Genomic DNA, 15,197 nt, shown 5'->3' with positions numbered 1-15,197 from the left:
AAAGAGACCGAATCCAAAACTAGTTAGAGGGACAAAAGTCACAAATAGAAAAGCCAAAACCAAAACCAAGAAGCTAAAACTTATAAAGAGACAACAGAAACTTAGTGACGACACTAGGTTAAACGAAGTCTAAACCCAAATGCCTTGTTCATCATGTAGAGACTAGAGAGGAAACATATGAAAGCCCTTTGCCTTGCTCCTCTCTCAAAACCCCGGGTCAAGATCATTGCTCAAAAGTCAAAACCATCCCCTTATAACCAGTAAAAGCAAACTGAAACTTATAGTCGTACCAGCTTTGATATGATTTGGTTAGAGAAAATATGTATATTCTTACGGATACATCATTATAATATCAGAAAACGGTTTTCCGAAGACATCATTAAATCCTACTGTTGTTGGTGATTTCTCATTGAATTATGATATTTATGATGAGCAATATTGGCCACTGTACAGAGTCGTAGGCAATCTCCGAGAAATGATCAGGTTTCGGAATGATGTATCATGTATATACTCATGCTTCCATTATTGACTTCTTCTTCAAAACGATGTATCTCTTAGATTTTGTGTTCTTGAGGAACAAAAGAAAAGAAGATAAAGAACAACAACAAAAAAAAAGGTCATATCTTTTGTTTAGTATCATAGGACTTCTTGACTAAGAGCTAACTGATGATAATTCATGTAATCAATCCCATTTAACCGGATGCAACACAAAATCTGCTCCGGTAACTCCTCCGGTTTATTCCCCTGAAAATGAGATTATACAGTTAAATAACCACAGCAATTAGACCCAAAAATTCATCAAAGAAGTAACAAATTGAAACACATTACCTGAATTGTGAGTCCAACATCAAGAACACAGTTCTTTAGCCTGTCTAAAAATGCTTCAAATCCTTTCCGCGATATATAACTGAATCTATGCATATCAATATCAATCTCAAAGTAATTTTCACCCTACAAGATCAAATTTCAAAGTTAAGTTAGTTCAGCATTATATTGCAAGTTTCAATAGGATTTGCATTTGTTATGATAATTGTGACATACCGAGTAGAACTCGTGCTGTGGACGTGAAAGCACAGGTTTTTCGTTATAAGCATTCATGAGTTTTTTCTCTGCACCATTCAACTGAAGATCGTCTACATTCGCAACACGACCCAATATCTTTAACCGTTCTCTAAAGGGTACATTCGTGTCAGTAGTGTAGCCTCTAACTTTCTCAACCTCATCATCTAGTAATCTCTGCATATATCCAAAGACAAAGCGATTCAAAAATGCGTTTTCAACACAAGAGTACAGCACAAAAAAACAGAATCACGACGTGGAAGATTAAACTACCTGAATGCTTTCTTGAAAATGTGGTGGAAGCTCCTTTAAATAGTTATCCGAAAGTTTAAAGTATAAAACGAAATTCATTCCTTCTCCATCAGTTTCACCATGAAAAATTGCAGCTGGATACAATGGAATCTATGATTCCGATAGCAACATCATCATTAAACCGAAACACCAAAGACGATGCAAAAGAGGAACAGTTTAACCATGGAACTAGACAATATACCTGAACATTTACAACAAGGATTGATGGGAGCTTAGTCGGGGTGGTAGTAACAACAGGAAGCTCCACGTATTGCGCTATATGGTTTACTTTACGTTGAGATAAAAATACATCGACACCAAATGGATTATATGCAGCATAGTTTGGTGCAAGCTCTTTCTTCTTATCTCTACCAAATAACGAAATATCAGTTAAAGTTAGTAACAGAACATATAATCAGGTACTTGAAACAACAAGCTCTCTCCGTAAGTTTACCTGAAATAAGTTTTGCTACGAACCCGGAAACTACCAGGCTCAATAATTGACCAAGAATCAAACATTTTCTTTTCGAGTGGACAAAACGGAACCTGAGAACCTGCCATCGGTCTCTGCAACTGCATTGTTGTAGAAACTGAAACAATGTAGAGAACAAAGTGAGTTCTTGGATTCAAATCTCTTTAGTTCAAATGCATTGGAACCACAATTGAAACTTACATAAAGGACCAGTAGGGTGCCCTTCTCTCCACTTGAAAGATAGTTTAACCGCAGCTTTTTTCCTCGTACTTGGAGGGCTAGAGCTTAAAGACCTTCTCTTTTCAATAGAAGGAACAGTTGAATTAAGACAAGGCAAACAATTACTCGGAAGAATCCCGCAGTTTTCCAACAACCCTTCATCTTTATTAGAGCTACCATCAGCATTTGAAGATATCTCGTCGATGAAAACAGCCTGCTTAGTGTCAATCAAAGCACTCTCTGATTTTGATTGTGAGATGACATCGCTTAGAGAATTCCGAGCGGAACCACCAAGGTTAGAGTCTTTAACAGATGACATACTCGATACTGAGATACGCTCACATCCGTTCACTGACAACGTATCTGAAACAAATCCAGTAAACATTGGAACAAAAGCGATATAATGATCCTATGACGAAGCAAAAGAATGTTAAAGCTTTTGCTTGTACCTTCCTGAACACTATGAAAGTCATCATCACAATCGGTTTCAAAGGCGAGATTGGAATCAAACCATGCTTCATCAACACTTGCTGTTTGATAAAGACAGTGAGACTAAGTCAGGTGAATAATTATAACTCTAATAGAGAGACTGAAGAATTCAGCTAAAGTGACAGAAGTCTCTGAGTGTCAAATTAACAACAGTTTCATGTTGTTTCTTAGTTTGATCCTCACGATTCAATGCTCATCAAAGATGTTAACCATTTAGAGAAAGCTTCACTCTTTTTGAGTAATAGACCTACAAATCAAATCTAACAACACTCTAACCACAATGTAATCCCCAAAACAACACACTAACCAATCAAAAGACAACATATTTCGAATTCAATCAATCAAAAAGCTAAAACAAACCTTCGAGATACACAAGAAAGACAATAACCCACGAAGCCAAATCAATCAAAAAACACAGAGCAAGACCAAAACCAATAGAGAAATGCAGAGAGGAACAAAAGATGGATTTTTGATGAAATGAGAGATTAGAGATTAGAGAAAGAGAGAGAGAGAGAGACCTCTGAAAGTGGGATTATTATCGAAAGATCCGTCAGATAAGCGAGAAGAAGAAACAACTCTCTTCTTCTGAATCTTTCGTCTTGTCCGAGTCTTTCTCCTTTTGCTTGACCTTATTTTACCTCCTACACAGCTCTTAGGCGTTGACACGCAACCTCCCATCTCTCTCACCTCTGATCACAAATTCAACATATAAGAAAGATCTCTTTCTAAACCCAGAACTTTTAGAGAGAGACAGAGAGAGAAAGCTGTCTCCTTTATCTCTTTCTCTTAAAAACCCAAAACTTGTAGAGAGAGAAAGCTAACAAAAAAGTTGTTTCCTTTTACTTCTCTCTGATCAGAAAATCAGATAAAATCTGCCAGACACGATCTTCAAATCCAGTAATGGGAAAAATTTAGAGAGAAAATATGGTAAATGAGACACAGACAACTAGACAAACTGTTTGGTGAAGAAGAAGCTTTTTTTCACAAATAAGTAAAAAAAAAAAGAAGAAGTAATTTTTTGATTGGTTAAAATATTTTTCTTGAGATATGTGAAGTCAATGAAAATTTTGGGTAATTATGAAATGACAAGTTGTTAAATTTTGCAATAGTTATCGGTGAGTTAACGGCATCGTCCAAAAAGCAATTATGGTCACTTATTTTAGAGATTTACGATTGAAGCAACAACACATTTGGTTTTATCTTGTTTAACGTTTTGTACTAATCTCTAATTAGTAAATTACATACGATATGCTTATTTGTGTGGATTAGGATGGCAAATAATTTTCTTTTAATGACATGTAGGTGAAAGATCAATATCTTTTAGTTATTAGAATCTAATTTGGATTTGTTTAGTATAGGTAAGAGATTGTTCAGTTCACAGAATATATTTTTCCTTTTTTTAAAAAAATGTATATTGATCAAATGAATATATGATGACAGCACAAATGTACAATTGAAAACTATACAATAATTATCACTGAATATTGAATATCAAAACAAATATTTAGGATCATTAAAATACGCGGTTGTAGTTTTGTAGTTTCTTTGTTTAGTTTAATGTTATAGTAATACATTTTTCATATAACTTTTTAACAATAAAAAAGATATATATAATTTCTTTGAAATATACATCTTTATATTTAATGGCGCGTATTCTTTTTGTGTCGTTACGACAGGTAAGAGTTTATCCAAAAATACACGTATATATATACTGAGATTTACCTATTATGACTTAAATCTTAGCATAATTAACTAAAATGACTCTCGTCGCAGTCTAGAACTATACTAACTCACTAGATTTTAACTCGCGGTACACCGCGGAAACAATTTATTTTTTGAAGTTAGTATACATAAAAGTTTGCAAATTGTATCTATGTATAAAATATTTTTATTTTATAGTTTACAATTGTTATTAAGTAACATCCTGCCAAACCCGTCCCGCCAACCCGTCCCGTAAAAAAAATATTTATTTTATTAATGTTGATCTTATTTATGATATGTTTATGAATTATTATCTAAATATTTTGTAATTTTGTAGTAATTAAATGCTATCAAATATCTCTGCGATTTGATGATTATAATCGAATTGTTATAGTCATGGAGAAAAGCAATATCAAAAATGATAATTTTGAAGTAATTAAATGATAGTAAATATTTTGAAAGTTTTATTTTAGTAACTGATGTGGAGAGATTTAGGGAAGATTGTTAAATGTCAAATATTTATTTCGAAGATTTTTTTTTAATTATCAAAAACAAACATTAAAATTCAGTGGCAGCCATTGTAAATAAGTCCCAACTACAGGATTTATTTCACAAAATGGCTGCAAAAATGTATATATAGATATTTGTGTAAAAAGACTAATTAACCTTGATTGTTATTTTTTAAAATTATTCCCAAGAAAAAGAAAAACAATTTCAATTTATAATTTAAACTAAAATATATAATTAAGAAAAACCCAAAAAACATAACATTTGTCGATTTATGTTTTAGTTTCTTATTTTTTCAGAAACATGACTATCGATTATGTATATATTCTTTGCGTCTTGAATAACACCAGCTGCAAGACGCTCATGGTGTGTAACATGTATTTGGGACAAACTATGAGGATTAAACGCCGTCTCTTGTTCAAAGATTCTCTAACTTAGGTGTCTATGTTTTTGGATACAATGATAGCCAAAAAAAACATTACCAAAATTTTTTGAGAAACGAATCTGTTAATGCTAGTTACGAGATCTACAATCTCTGATCCGATTCTTGAAGGCTTTTTAAAGACACTCTCGATGGAGATACAAGTTTTGGTAAAAAAAAAAATAAGCTGCCGATTAGTCCAAAATAAGGTAAACTCTCTTTTTCCTTTGAATTTTGTGTCACCAATGTGTGTTACATCGACACTAAAAAAACACGCCCTAAGAGTACAATTATATGTAAGTAGATATGGAACTTGAACCAAGACAATGGTTAGAAAATGGGTGAAGGTGAGTTACTAAACAATTTACTACAAAGAAAATATTTATTAACATAAATTAACATCGATCGTCCAAAATATATATAATTTGTATTAACAACAACAAAACAAGTATAATTTGTGAAGAGATGAGCATTAAACAATAAACACAAGTTATTTCTAGACTAGAGAAGCAAAAGATTGACTTCGACTGAAACATGCGTCAAAAAGTGTCTTCAAACGTATATGTGGTGCATTAGTGCATTCATTATCTTTTGACTTCTTCGTTCCAACCATAAAACCATAAAACTTATATATACTTTACAAAGAAACTTTAGGTAACAAAAAGTATTATCATGTATCATTTTCTAGTATATTGTATTTGTTTATTTCATTTGTTAGGCAAAGTATGGCCATCTAAATTACACGCGTCAAATCTTTACTAGCGTCTGATGTTGTTTTCACACGTCGACTTGTTGTCTTGCCCTTTTTATTAAACTATACAAATAGACAATATCTTGATAATTAGATGTGCTTGAGATTTTTGACAAAAAAAATCATAAAACAAAAAAAAACTTGTTACGGGAAATTATCAAATGACATGTTCGTAGGAGGAGCAAACTAATTTGTGAAGTCAATGGAAAAAAACTTATTACGTGAGTGTATAATATGCAAACTAATTTTACTGGTTAAATATATATTTATTTCTACACTGTGAAAGTCAAATTCGTATTTACTTATGATGTTTGAAAGGAACCTAAAACTTATTACTGATATTATCGATTATCAATCAATACAGAAAATTATAAACAAAAATTATAGTGTCCTAATCTACACAATCTCATTCGCTATCACATAATAAAGTGTTACATTATTAAGAAATCCCCCCTTCCCCCCCCCCCCCCCCCAAATAAGCATATTGTGCCGTACGTATTTTACTAATTAAAGATTAGTACAAAACGTTAAATAAGATTAATAGCTATGGTACTACTGAATCCCAAAATTTAAAGTTGATGTACGTTTTGTAAATGTGTTCTATTGGCCAGTGTTCTAAAATCTAGTTGAGTATAAATGAATTAATGTAGGTGGTGAATAAAAAGTTATGAATTTGGTTGTACAATGAAAGAGGAGGTTGATGAATCTGACTTACTTGTTATGCTTGTGACAACTATACAATCTCTTCTTCATGGACCCTCACTACATCTACATCCCACCTTTGTTTCCTTTTCATATTCCCAATATTCATATAAAACGCAATAATTATCACCAATAATCATAAAATGTTACAAAACTAACTCGGTCGGTGCATGGTGTAGGCCTACTTTTATAAAAGTGAGAAAAATGTTGTTTTTGTTTTATTGTTTTCAATGGAAAATGTTGTTTTTATTAGATTGGCATTTTGTGAAATGGTATAATCATGTTTTGCAATGAAATGATAAGATGTTGGAAACTAGTAAGTGGTTGCATTTTGTCTGTTCTGATAGGATTGGTGTATAGCTAGTAAAACGTAACCACAGTATATATAAGGCGTTTCAACATCACCACAGGTTCAACATCATCGTCACAACAAACCTTTGATAACCAAGAGAGCTACGCATGCACTGCGTGATATAAATCTTTTGATCTACTTTCTTATAGTATTGTAACAAATGAACTTGATCCTCCTTGACGATGTAACAGCTCTCTGGAGAAATTAAAGTGGTATAATAAACCAATTGAATTCAGATAAACATGGTGACAGAGACTTAAAAATAGTGTTTATGTCTTATATATTGAGAGGTATTTAAAGTAAGGACTGTCAATCAGGCCTAGTTGATTTTTGCTGGTTCAAAATTTATTGGTTTCAAAATTAGAAAAATATATATATTAAAAAGAATGCATATTTATATAAAAATTCATATTAATTAAAATAATTTATCAATAAATACATTTAACATTTTTAAAAATAAATAAAAACCATGGACTACTAGTTTAATACAAATTTAAATCTTCATAACTCATTCTACATACAATATTCTTTTATTTCCAAAATCAAGATCCACTTATTCGTCCGCTTCCGCATCCAAACAGGCCCATTTGGATTGTGGACCAAAGCCGCGAGTTACATGCATACTTGACAGAGACGTAGCTAAAGCGGAGTAAGACAACGTCTTCATGCAGAAGTAGAGCATCAAAGACATTAATTTCTTGGTTGGTTTGAGCATCCACTTCTTACCATGGTAAGTCAAAGTTTGTGTTCTTTTTTTGCCATCGTATATAATTCTTAATTATGATTGATGGTCTTTGGTCAGAATGTCAGAACGTGTTACTTTTCAACTATCCAAAAAAAAGAATACTTATCGTGTCGTGGTTGTGGTGGGGAGGGGTTGACGACCATCTCTAACATATTTTTATCAATTTCAACTCCAAAATATAGCAAGTTCCAAAGTACAGTTCAAGTTTCAACCAATCTATTATTCCATTTTTTATCAAACAAAATTTTTGGAATTAGATATCGTCACTCGCTATTTCGACCTCTAAAAGTGGAGTGTCTTGTCAATGGTATAGAAATGTTGATTAAGACAATGTGAGAGAGCCCGTATGGTACATGTCCATTTGTAGCCAAATACTCGATCTCCAAATTATTGAAAGCTTTTGTGAACTGTGTGAATTATTAACATATCGTCTTCCGCAATATGTAAACCTCTATTTTCTGAATATTAGTGAATTTTGCATGCGCTTTAAAATCATATTATAAGCCAAGCAAAATGTAACAAAACATAAATAATCAAATAGTTAGATTTTTATTTCATAAATTAAATAATTAGATTAAGGTTAAAAGCATATATAGTGAAAACTTCCTAGTTTTGTCCTATAATCAAAAACTATATAGAAAATTTATAAATACACATCATATCTTGCTAGAGGAGTTTTTAACTGTCATGGACTCTTAAGTGATTTCCTCCTAAGTAATTTAAGGTTATGACAATCACATCCGACGTTTTTGGTTTATGTAATTAAGTTGTTATTATGAAACTTTGTTTGTGTGAATCTACAATGTGATCTCAAAAATAGAAATTAGAGTTTAAAGATTAGACATAAAAGCAAATTGCTCTACTATCAGGTTATACACCTTGCAATCTGAATTTCAATAATTTCTACAGTTCAATTTTTGAGTTGTCTGCGAATATTAGTTTTATGGTCAATAGAAAACAAGCCCCTTCAAAGCTTAAATCAATTTTGTATAGTTTGGTAAAGTATAATACAACTTACAATCAGCATTTTTTATATGGGCCTTATGTGTTATTTCGAGCCCACAATTCAAACGTCAAATTGAGAACGATATGAAGTACACATATATTCAACCATTTAATTTTATGTATAAAATTGTTTCAACAACAAGTTGATCAAATATTGTTGTATCATTAATTGATACTTTGATAGAGATTGATGTTGATCAGTGTTAGCGTACCATCGTTTTCTACCTCAAAAAAAAAATTCATATATTTCAATTTAAAACAAGTACCAACCGTCCCCTCATCATAAACTGATGGAGTGACAAATACATTTTGTAACAAAAATTTATGTTTTACTATTTTTGAGTTTTGTTCGTTTGACGAACAATGACTTTAACATCTAGCATTAGCAATCAGACTAAATTCTTTTCTTTATTTACTCAAGATCATCTAATAAACTTTTTTTTACAACACTTGTTAATTAAAATTTGGGAGAATACAGAAAGTTAAAATTAAAATAACTTTCAAACAATTTCCAACGTGCGCCAATAGAATGGATTGAAAACAACGTGGAGTATTGTTATTGTTCATTCCGTGACGTAGACAATTAGTTCATTTTCACATAAGTTACGTATTTTCCACGTGCATAATATATTTGTATGTGAAAATGAACTACATGGTGTTAATAGTGAATTTGTACCGTAATGGGTTGCTGATGGGCCACTTTTGCAAAATGGGATGCTATTTGATTATCGATCATGGGATATAAGCGAAATACAACTCTGCCAACCGGGTCAGCCATATTCAAAGTCATCCAACATGATTTCTAGATTTGCATCCCTTCCTTGGATTTAGAGAAGATCATTATAAGCATTGCAGTCACCTGTCACCTTCCATGATTATCAGCATATCACAAACAAGAGAAACACCTTCTTCTTCTAAATCAATACTTGCTTGTTTAAGTTTTGAACTAGCAAAGATAATGATGCATTTTGTTAAGCAATGCTGCTCATGTTGTGAGCTAGATTAGCTATAGCTGTCATTATATTTACAATTAACCATCCCAAAACTTCTTAGCATCATTGTAAGGACGCCGTTAAAGATTGAATCATTTAACGACTTCTAATTGGTCTCTATATAAACAAACAAAAAACATGTCATAGATGATAGATGTTAACTATGATTTTCATATTTCTTTCTTGATCATTACTCGGATGTTAATCATCGAGAATGTGTTGGAGTGTATTTGATTCACATATAGATGTACTTATATAATACAATTATGTTTACTTTAAATGGAAACTAATTCTTTTTCTTAACAAGAATTGAGAAATTAAAAAGATAAAGATAAAAGAAAAAACGTTGTTCCGTCGCACTTTAATCCATCTGAAAAGAGTTGAGTTAGGCGGAACATGGTACGGCGATGATTGCGTGATGCTCACTTACTCACGTAGTTGTCGGGAATCATCAAGGACACGTGTCGAAATGTGATAGGAGAGAGACATGGGCGGTACTGAGTTACGGAATAGAAGAAGGAAGGAGAAACAAAGAGCTTTATAGGTGAAAGGGAAGCCTAACGAATATTTAACATAAGAAATGGTCACAAGCAAGAGTTTGGCACAAACTACTATTCCTTTTCCTCTCAACCATAAAGCTGAACACTTAAATAAATTTATATGTTATATTTTCAACCAAGCAACATTTATCATATAAATTATCAACGACTTAAAGTATTTATCATAAATACAGAATTATTTTTTTTTTCTTATAAAATTATACAAAACATATTAACGAAACGCCTATAACGACAGATTAATATGTATACTTAGGAGTTTATTAGAAAAGTTATACAATTAAATTTAGATTCTAACACTATTGATGTTCTTTAGATATCCAAGTGGTTTTTTTAAAAGTCTTTAGCCCATTGATCATATTCGAATAATTTTTTAGTTCTCAAAGTATGTTTTATAGCCAAAGTTTAGACTAAACATTAACAAGATATTCATGTGGTTTACTGCAATTTATAATTTGTTTTAAGCCATTTTAGGGTTTAGTTCAACGATACTAAAATAATACTTTTCTATTTTAGACTATATGTTATTTAACTAATTAAGTTTTGAAAAGAAACAAATAAAATTTCCACCTTACTCTCATTAATATATTCCATCATTTCTTAGATTGGTTAAATATATTAAAGTAATAGATTATAAAACGAGATATTTCGTTAAAAACAATTGCACTAAAATAACTATAACGATATTCTGAAACAAATATAAGCTTATAATTATGTCAAAAAAATTTGTAAGACCTAAAAGGTTAAGTAAATTGAAAAATCCAAAATAGGATTATCCATCATCCTTAGAGCAACTCCAACCATTGACACCAAAACACCAAATTTTAACACCAAATTTAGTGTTTTGGTATTCATATTTTTTTTCTATCTCCAACCATAAACACCAAATCCCACACCAAAAACAAAATTTTTATTATTATATTATTAAATATAAATATTTAATTTAATAATAGTTATTTTAATAATTTGATAAAAACTAATTCAATTTAGAACTGCTTAATTTTAATTTAATTAATATAAGATTACAATCGATAAATATTAAATAATAAAAAATACATTACATTGTACTAAATTTCAGAATTAATATATTCGGACCACAAGTGCTCAATTAATGTGATATTTATTTCAAAAATTTGTGCACTTTATCATTTTCTATTAATTTAATTAAAATTTGATATTACAAAAACAAAAGCATTCAAAAAAATATTGATAGTATACTTGTCTTTTATTTGAAAATCAACAATTTAAATATAAAACTAAATCAAAAACATAAATAGAATAATATATATTTTTTAGTGTTTTGTGAACAATGTTACATCAAATATGGCATCCATTATGATGTTAGGTTGGAGAAGAATTATCACCAAATTTAGTGATTTGGCGTCTCCTTGGAGATGATCTTAGTCCTTACTTACACATCATTAAAATCCACAACCCCATCATTGCCCATCACTAATCAATAAAGGGCATTACTAAACCCAAAAACAGATTATCGAAACATACGTGGGTCCCCACTTCCCCCAAGTCATTTTCCATTTTCATAAAGTATGTTTCTTTCCCATTATCACACATAGCCTTACGTGTTTCACTTAACCACCATCGATTCAGATCTTAAATAATCAAACAGTAAGCATAAGAGCAGCGTAGGTACACTCGCGTCGCAGAAGATCAAAAGTCAACGATAGGTCAGAGTAAGGAAACCTCGCCATGAAGTGAAAGTTAATAAACACCGTAGCTCCCGAGGTACAAGAAACAGAAAAACAAATATATTTATGTCTGAAAACTTGAATAAAATAATAATATTTATATATTTAAATATGTTGGGAATATTATTAATTTATTAACAAGAACACAGTAACGCAATCACAGACTCCACAGTCCAAGGAGTTTTGCATACTCACCAAGCCACAATCATTTCTCTCTTCTCTATCTCTCTGGTTTTGAATCGGCGACGACTGAGTCAACTCGGTGTTGTTACTGGTTTCGTCGTATGTGTTGTAACTGATTAAGTTGATGGATCCGAGTGGGATGATGAACGAAGGAGGACCGTTTAATCTAGCGGAGATCTGGCAGTTTCCGTTGAACGGAGTTTCAACCGCCGGAGATTCTTCTAGAAGAAGCTTCGTTGGACCGAATCAGTTCGGTGATGCTGATCTAACCACAGCTGCTAACGGTGATCCAGCGCGTATGAGTCACGCGTTGTCTCAGGCGGTTATTGAAGGTATCTCCGGCGCTTGGAAACGGAGGGAAGATGAGTCTAAGTCGGCGAAGATCGTCTCCACCATTGGCGCTGTACGTATTTTCTCTCTTTCTTTTTTTTGTCCGGTTTGATTCGGTTTTTACCGGTTTAATGGTTCGACTTCTAATTATTTGGTTAGGCCGCTCATAATACTATTTTTGTGTGTGTGATTAGAGTGAAGGTGAGAACAAAAGACAGAAGATAGATGAAGTGTGTGATGGGAAAGCAGAAGCAGAATCGCTAGGAACAGAGACGGAACAAAAGAAGCAACAGATGGAACCAACGAAAGATTATATTCATGTTCGAGCTAGAAGAGGTCAAGCTACTGATAGTCACAGTTTAGCTGAAAGAGTAATGATTTCACATGATCATATAAAAAGCTTCTTTTATTTGGTTGAGTGAGTAAAAGACAATTTGCTTTGTGTTTTTGGTAGGCGAGAAGAGAGAAAATAAGTGAGCGGATGAAAATCTTGCAAGATCTTGTTCCGGGATGTAACAAGGTATTGTAAAACTTTTCAATGGGAGATTCACATTTTTTTTAGAGTGGTGACATGATTGAAACTTGTGTATGTTTTGTAGGTTATTGGAAAAGCACTTGTTCTAGATGAGATAATTAACTATATACAATCATTGCAACGTCAAGTTGAGGTGTGAAACGTCTCTCTCTTCTGTTGTTTTGTTACTATACATTTACATGTGTGTTCTGATGTGATGGTTTGGGATTTTCAGTTCTTATCGATGAAGCTTGAAGCAGTCAACTCAAGAATGAACCCTGGTATCGAGGTTTTTCCACCCAAAGAGGTGATGATTCTCATGATCATCAACTCAATCTTCTCCATTTTTTTCACAAAACAATACATGTTTCTATCGAGGTATTCTCGGGGTAGGAGTCTCGATGTTTATGCGGTTCGGTCATTTAAGCATTGCAATAAACGGAGTGACCTCTGTTTTTGCTCCTGCTCCCCAAAAACAGAACTTAAGACAACTATATTTTCACAAAACATGACATGTTTCTGTCGATATTCTCGAGTAGGAGTCGCTATTAGTTCATCTAAGCATTGCAATGAACCGGTTACGCTCTGTTTTTACTCCTACTGCCTAAGGAAAATTTATCATTTTCTGTTGTGGAACTTAAAATACAAAATTCAAAAATCTGTTTTGTTTTCTTGATTTGGTTGGCTAATCTCTGTTATATTTGGTGACACTCAGTTTGGTCAGCAAGCGTTTGAGAATCCGGAGATACAGTTCGGGTCGCAGTCTACGAGGGAATACAGTAGAGGAGCATCACCAGAGTGGTTGCACATGCAGATAGGATCAGGTGGTTTCGAAAGAACGTCTTGATAAAGAAACAACACTTGGTCATCATCTTACTACAAATAAGATCTAAAAGCTCTAATATCCCGAGAAGAAAAAGCATACATACATATAAATCTCATTCTCATTATAGGTTTAAATATATGGATGTGAATATACACATCATATTGTTGTTCTGAAGAAAGCAAAATAGAAAAGAAGATATAGTTAGTTTCGACATCAAGAAAAAACAAGCTGGGAAGGGTTTAAAGTAGAAGAAACCTCTTGTAAAAGAAAAAACGTTTGTTGTTATAAAATTGTATCTCATTCTTACATATTTGCTTAAGTTCTTGCTGAACAGTTGAACAGGATATAAAAGAATTAATAATAGCCTAATAGGTAAGGTGTCTCTCCAAGGAATCTCCATAGGATGAAACACAAGTTCCATCAGCTACTCGGATATTAGAGAAAATCACACACATAACATAACGTAGTTGTGTTCTTTAGGTTCAGCTTATAAAGTTGCTTCATCAAATCACCATTTTGTGTGGGTTAACTGGCATGCTCTGTATCATCTTCAAAGCATTTTTCACTAAACCTACGTCGCTACGGGTTAGCTTTCACTGTGAAAGTGGCTACATCTGGGGTCGGCGTATAGCATAAGCAACATAAACCATAGATTATGGTTCAAAGTTTCATGGCCCATAGAATTGTGGGTTAATATGATACGTCATAAGAGTTTGGGTTTAATTTGGTTTAATGGTTTTCTAATCAGTATAAATTGGGTTTTGGGAGTTTTCCTTTTAGCATTAGGATTTGATGTTTCTTCTTACACAATGGATCGTGTCCTACATAAGGTCTCTTCTTCTTAATACGAAAGAACGAAACTCCAACAATTAATCTAATTCTCTAAGAGAGACTTAGGTTAAAATGAAGTTTTTGCTAAAATCATTCTTGTCTTTTACGTTTAACAAAGTTCATATCATAATATTTATTTTCTTTGGTTTTACCACACCACTTATCTTTTATGATTTGTCATGGTAGATAGGACAGAGCAAAATATTCATTTTTATTCGCTTTGATGTTATTCTTTTCGGAAAATCCAAATATCCATAGTTTATAAAGTAAATTGAACACTAAAAAATAAATACATATTTTATCATTAGAAAATTGTAGTACTTTTTCCTTTTATAAATTTCTTTTTTACAAATGTCAAAATGTAATCTATAGAGATGTCATGTGTCACAATCTACTAAGTTTTATGCTTTTACATTTCCTATTTTATAAGTTAATTCCCTAATTTTAACTCTATGTATATATATATGTAGGTTATTACCTAGCTTCCTTCCTCTACAAAGAATGGAAAACTCTTTTCAACGATAAGAGATTCATCAACAGAAAC

At 32.3% G+C, this 15,197-nt stretch overlaps 2 protein-coding genes across 3 annotated transcripts; one reads left to right on the top strand and one right to left on the bottom strand.

The window, feature by feature from the left end:
- Positions 1-293: 293 nt before the first annotated feature.
- CW14 (CW14 protein (DUF1336)) lies at positions 294-3,562 on the bottom strand. Its single transcript, NM_104658.4, has 9 exons — positions 3,049-3,562; positions 2,491-2,571; positions 2,024-2,404; positions 1,805-1,940; positions 1,553-1,718; positions 1,333-1,461; positions 1,042-1,236; positions 829-951; positions 294-744 (listed from the first exon to the last, which is right to left on the bottom strand). Exons 1-9 carry the CDS (start codon positions 3,206-3,208, stop codon positions 637-639), a joined length of 1,479 nt encoding a protein of 492 aa, NP_564750.1. The 5' UTR covers positions 3,209-3,562; the 3' UTR covers positions 294-636.
- An 8,455-nt stretch (positions 3,563-12,017) lies between these two features.
- BPEp (transcription factor BIG PETAL P (BPE)) lies at positions 12,018-14,237 on the top strand. 2 transcript variants are annotated; one of them, NM_104657.4, is made up of 6 exons: positions 12,018-12,555; positions 12,677-12,853; positions 12,937-13,002; positions 13,082-13,150; positions 13,232-13,303; positions 13,712-14,237. In NM_104657.4, exons 1-6 carry the CDS (start codon positions 12,277-12,279, stop codon positions 13,841-13,843), a joined length of 795 nt encoding a protein of 264 aa, NP_564749.1. In that variant the 5' UTR covers positions 12,018-12,276; the 3' UTR covers positions 13,844-14,237. The 2 variants fall into 2 exon arrangements, with proteins under 2 accessions (NP_564749.1, NP_849829.1); NM_179498.3 differs by having other exon boundaries at positions 12,074-12,555; positions 13,232-14,155.
- Positions 14,238-15,197: the final 960 nt, after the last annotated feature.

This window comes from Arabidopsis thaliana (genome assembly GCF_000001735.4).
Source record: "Arabidopsis thaliana chromosome 1 sequence".
Taxonomy (NCBI): Eukaryota; Viridiplantae; Streptophyta; class Magnoliopsida; order Brassicales; family Brassicaceae; genus Arabidopsis; species Arabidopsis thaliana.
The sequence above is the reverse complement of the archived record's forward strand: the minus strand, read 5'-3'. Positions and strand labels throughout refer to the sequence as shown.

What these genes read in the sequence shown, in the direction of transcription:
- CW14 (NM_104658.4), bottom strand. Translation starts at nt 3,208, where the DNA reads ATGGGAGGTTGCGTGTCAACGCCTAAGAGCTGTGTAGGAGGTAAAATA. An exon ending in CTTTCATAGTGTTCAGGAAG is followed by an intron (nt 2,405 to 2,490) that starts GTACAAGCAAAA and finishes GATTTGTTTCAG; the next exon opens with ATACGTTGTCAGTGAACGGA. An exon ending in CACAGCACGAGTTCTACTCG is followed by an intron (nt 952 to 1,041) that starts GTATGTCACAAT and finishes TTGATCTTGTAG; the next exon opens with GGTGAAAATTACTTTGAGAT.
- BPEp (NM_179498.3), top strand. Translation starts at nt 12,277, where the DNA reads ATGGATCCGAGTGGGATGATGAACGAAGGAGGACCGTTTAATCTAGCG. An exon ending in TCGTCTCCACCATTGGCGCT is followed by an intron (nt 12,556 to 12,676) that starts GTACGTATTTTC and finishes GTGTGTGATTAG; the next exon opens with AGTGAAGGTGAGAACAAAAG. An exon ending in GTCACAGTTTAGCTGAAAGA is followed by an intron (nt 12,854 to 12,936) that starts GTAATGATTTCA and finishes TGTTTTTGGTAG; the next exon opens with GCGAGAAGAGAGAAAATAAG.